Here is a 5090-nt window from a genome sequence, read left to right on the forward strand (position 1 = left end):
ACTTGCCATTGTTCAAGTTTTCATTTTTATTGTGAAGTAGTGGTCTCTGATATGTAAAACATTAAGCATGTTTGTTTAATACGCAAATCTCGTTCTTTTTTCATAGGGGGTGGAGGAATTGTAAACTTTTTTTCTGAAAATTTTTCCAAACTAAAATTTTTCAAAGAATTTAGCTTCTTAGGAGGGGGATGTGATAACCTAAGTTCTTAAAAGTGAAAGTGTGGAACTAATTTACCAAACTCTGTATAATTTGAATTTATCACAACTCTATCAAGAGAGAGAAAAATGTTAGAATGTGTATGAATTGGTGCATCTTACCAAACTACAAAAGGGACCTAGGACCTATTCACTATTGTACAGATCATTCTTCTTTTGCTTCCATTTGGTCCTAATCTTTCACCGGAGATGAATAAATGGGGAAAACAAACTGGGTGATGGATGAGTGTTGCTTACTGCAACGACGGTCATGAGCAATGCCAGAGATACTATAGTGGCACTTCATCATTAGATTAGCAGTGAGACGACTTTCTGGCCAATGGTGCAGCAATCACAACACAGGGCTCTATAAAATCTCCCCAGAAAACAACTTTTGAATCTTTGCTTACTCGTTCCACTGTTTCACCCATTCCTTATCAAAACAAGTCTTTAATTCCAAAACCATTTGCATGAGTGGCCAAAATCAAGCATATTGTTAGCAAATCAACTGGGAGCATGGCATTCTTATTGGCGAGAACACTACAGTGAGCCGTGCATGATCAGAAAGGGAGTAGTCTTCAGGCCATCTACCTTTCTCCACCTCTGGAGGAAACAGAACTGCATTTTTTACACTGAAACCAATTGTTTGATCCTGTGAATCATTTACACCGTCATCCTGTTCCCCATTTTTGCTGTCATCACTCTGATCTGGAGCTGTTGAATTCCAGATTTGCTGCTGCATCATCCGAATCGTATCACCAAACAAGGAAGAAAGCATTATTAAAATAACAAAAGGGAATTCCATCACCTATTCTACAACGATGATAAACAAGCTTTATCTCAGTGAAGACAAACAAATAAGAATTTTCAATTTTATAGTGGTATATTTATGTCAAGAGCTAATTTCAGTATCAATTACTTTACCAGGAATTCTTTATAATCAAGAACACCATTTCCATCTACAGCTGCCTGGAGCCACAAGTCCTTTATCTCTTCGTCATTTAATCCATGGCAATGCCCAGTTAAACTGAGCTGCACGAAATGAAGAAACCCATAAACATCAGGCGAGATGAGCATTGAGTGAAATTTTACAGTGTTTAGCAACATACCTGTGTAAGTGCTTCACAGAAACCTGAATAGGTAATACAATCTTCATTATCAGCCTTTAGAAAGGCAAATGCATCACTCTCAGTCAATGAAGCTCTCCGTACCAGATACTGAAAAAGTATAAATTTGTCTTCAATGACAATTCTGTTCCAAAAAAAAAAAAAACCCAAAGGAGAGGTTCTAGCTTTGACTTGATAAGCAAAATTGCACTGAAATGGAGCTATAAAGAAAGCATTATTACAATAAAAGTAAGACTTTCCTCCCTGACATAACGTGTTATAAGCAATACAGATTCTCTGCAACAAACTCTACCCCATTGCTCTCTCTGTTCCACAATATTATTATAGTAGTAATCTACGTCTGTACCTGGCACTATCTTATAACAAGTTTAAATACACCAATTAGATGTATTAACGTTTAGGAGAGTACAACTAATCACAATCCTTTCTAATATACTAAATGTTTTGCCTCACTAAGTGTCCAACTCTACTTTTGCTAAAAGAAAATAATGTTTAAATCTTATAGGAAACACCTGTCATCCAAAATTCAAACCAAAGATGGTAAAATTATTACGCAAAAGAACTGTTTCTCCGTCAAAATTATTTTATGATTTACCTTGAACATACCAAAGACTGCTTCACTCCAACTTGCTTTTAGTAGTTTTCGATATTTGTCAGGATTTAGGAGCCAAATAAAATCAACAGCACATATATTTCCCCTATGATTGCGGTGGCTAACCCACTGCACAATGTTAAAAGAAATAAATATAAGTGATTAGAAGTTGGCACATTACACAAAAGAAATAAAACAAAAGACAGTGGTAAATATATGACCTTGTCTGCATCTGCATCAGTGTAATGATGTGCAGTATCATAAGAAGATACAAAGCCCTGAGACCTCAGGAACTTGTAGACATGTCCACGTTTGCTTCCATTCCAGTCACTGTAATAAAAAGCAGCATATAAAACCAGGATTCAAGTCTTTTAAACAAAACAAGTACATGAAAATTAATTTCCAATTTACCCGCAGAGCATGATTGGCATTGGCTTGAGTTGAAAATCATTCTGATAAGATTCTACGTATTGAAGAATCTTGTAAACCTGCAGAAAAGAAAATATTAAGGTATGTAAGTTTAAGTGAGAGACGAAGCTTGATATTGGGTATGTGATTTATATTAGATATAGATACCTGCTGCAGTCGTACAAGGGATAGAGTTGAATCGTGGGGAAATAGCAGGTGAGTGTTAACAATCAAAATTTCCTGCCTAATATTACTGTTTCGCCATTGTGTAAACGGAGAAGCTAATTCAACATGTAACAACTGAGCTACACGATCTCCAAAGTCATTGAAGTGTAACTCCTTGTAATTAAGAATATTGAAGTTTTCCTTTTGCACTGCTATAAGAAGACCTGCAGATCCGGAGTAAATTATATCAGAATTTGTACAAATCTTCAACTGGAGGAACAAAACTAAGCACATGGAAGATAACCTTATTATGAGAGCCTTATTAGTATTTAACTAAACCAAACTTCCATTCAGAAGAAAACTAAAACAGAACACATTTTTCCTTTAAAAACAATTTTAGTTGTTTGTGCCTTTTCTAAATAAATTCTCTCTGCTATTCCCATTTGCCAACTCCAACAACAAATTAGTATTTGATCCTACATGGGAGGAGTGGCTTCTCTTTGAATTTTCACATGACAACCAATAGTCTGTTTTTATCATTCTTCACACCCATAATAGGTGTGGCAAAACGGGACACGTTCATTTAGTCAGACCTACTATTTATATTTTGACTCCTTCTGTGAAAAGACTATCAGTCCATCAATTTTTTATATTTTTATTTATTTATATATATATATATATATTTAAATCAATTTTAATTATATAAATATTTTTTAAATATTTATTTGATTAATTAATATTTTTAATAAGATAAATTAAAATAAGTATTATATCTGCATGTTAAATTTAATTTATAAATATTAATAATTTAAGTTATAATACTATTTATATTATAATAAAAAATATTTTTATTTTAATTTAAATAAAAACGGGATGACCATCAACCCGTTCTAATCTCTATCTTAGTTTGACAGATTGAACGGAATGGATCAAACACACTAATTAAAAACCTATATTTTTGGGCTGCGGACCAAAACCAACTTTTCCATCTCATAATTCAAAGTAATATATATATATATATATATATATATATATATATATATATATATATTTACAATTAGAAAACACCATTTTAACACAAATTTGAACATGAATCTAACAATATAATACTCCTTCAGTCTCATTTTATTTTGATACTTTTGGAATATTCATCAGTGAATTTAAAATATCTGCAATGCATTTTTTTAATCATATTCTGTGGAATAATGGCATGCAGATTACCTCAAGAGAGGGAAGAGTATTAATTGACGTTTGAAGAACAATATTTGATTGTTAAATCAAAGTCCCATGAAAAAAAAAAAAGTAACAACTACCCATTTAAAATCATCAAACAACATAATAAAGAAGACGAAGAAATTCCGACAAAACTGATAGTAAAAATCGAAAGGGAGTTCATAGGAATTGAGAGAGAATGTGCATAATATATTATCATACCATCTCCACGGTTGTTTGTCCTTCCAAGCTTGAAACTGACATAACCAGCGTCTCCAAGTCTCTTCTCATACAAATTAACAAGTTCTTCATTTCCAACCCAAAATTCCTGCAAAAGCAAAACCCACGTAATTATTAGCTTTCGTCGCATTACACAATCATAATATCTCCCTGCACTGAATTTCAATTTTGACGACACAAACCTGAAGACAGATAATTGAAGACCTCTCATTCAACAACCAGTCCAATATCCTGTGATTCCTCTCCAACCAATACGTTCTGTAGTCGCTCTCGCGGCAACTCGGATCCTGCTTCCATCAAACAATAAAAAAAAAATGAAAATTGAGATTACCCTTTTGAAAGGGTGATTGATTCATATTGCTGGTATTATTGAAAATGCTAAAAAAATATAAGAACCTCATCGTTGATGCGCTTGTAAATGGGAGCGAGAATGTTAAAAGTGGTGCAGGTAATAGAAGGTTGTTGTTGGTTTTCCTTAATGGAAGAAGCAAGTGCCAAACCCCCAAACCTTGAAATCCTTCCCATGCTATTAGCCCACCTATCCGTTCTCATTCTACGTCCAAACCCAACCCACCAATGCTGCTCCCTGCCCCTGAAGATGCGTTTCTTGTTATTGTTCTTTCTGTGTCACGTACCCACGACGATGATCAAAACGTTAACAGCAATTGAAGTGGGTTCGTTAGGAAAGATGACGATGGAGGTGTGAAAAAAGGAGGGAGAGAGAAAGAGAGAGAGGGAGAGGGTAAAAGAATTGAGAAAAAATGATTGATAATAGAAAAACGTTGAGATTTTATGTCTCATAAATAGGGATTCCACCTCAATCACAACGAGTATCTTCCCGAATCACGATTATCATGCTATTCAAACCCACTATATTTGAGTTCAACAATTCAAAAATATGACTCCAAAATAATTAACTAACAATCTTCCTGTCAAACATATTTTATCTGTCCATCTATTTTTTTTTCTTGGGCTTATTTTTCTGTTCAAATAAATACTTTTAAAAAATATATATTTTATTTATTTATAGATTCAAATTCATCACCATAAGAAAGAAGTTGTTAGGGCATTTATGTTTTTTATTTTAAATATGTACATTATAACTAGGAATAAATATATTTTTAATCATTGTGAATAGGATCATGTTGGAT

At 33.4% G+C, this 5090-nt stretch overlaps 1 protein-coding gene across 4 annotated transcripts; it reads right to left on the minus strand.

Annotated features, from left to right (window-relative positions):
- Positions 1-233: 233 nt before the first annotated feature.
- On the minus strand, positions 234-4712 carry LOC137823001 (putative calcium-binding protein At1g02270). 4 transcript variants are annotated; one of them, XM_068628066.2, is made up of 10 exons: positions 4336-4712; positions 4122-4226; positions 3922-4027; positions 2491-2711; positions 2326-2402; positions 2136-2244; positions 1918-2043; positions 1305-1412; positions 1120-1227; positions 234-931 (listed from the first exon to the last, which is right to left on the minus strand). In XM_068628066.2, the coding sequence occupies exons 1-10, from the start codon at positions 4489-4491 to the stop codon at positions 692-694; spliced, it is 1356 nt and encodes a 451-aa protein (XP_068484167.1). In that variant the 5' UTR covers positions 4492-4712; the 3' UTR covers positions 234-691. The 4 variants fall into 4 exon arrangements, 2 of the variants coding, with proteins under 2 accessions (XP_068484167.1, XP_068484168.1); XM_068628067.2 differs by having other exon boundaries at positions 542-928; XR_016515263.1 differs by having other exon boundaries at positions 797-931; positions 1120-1222.
- Between the last annotated feature and the right edge of the window lie 378 nt (positions 4713-5090).

This window comes from Phaseolus vulgaris, chromosome 9, assembly GCF_051622355.1.
Source record: "Phaseolus vulgaris cultivar YP4 chromosome 9, ASM5162235v1, whole genome shotgun sequence".
NCBI classification, from domain to species: Eukaryota; Viridiplantae; Streptophyta; class Magnoliopsida; order Fabales; family Fabaceae; genus Phaseolus; species Phaseolus vulgaris.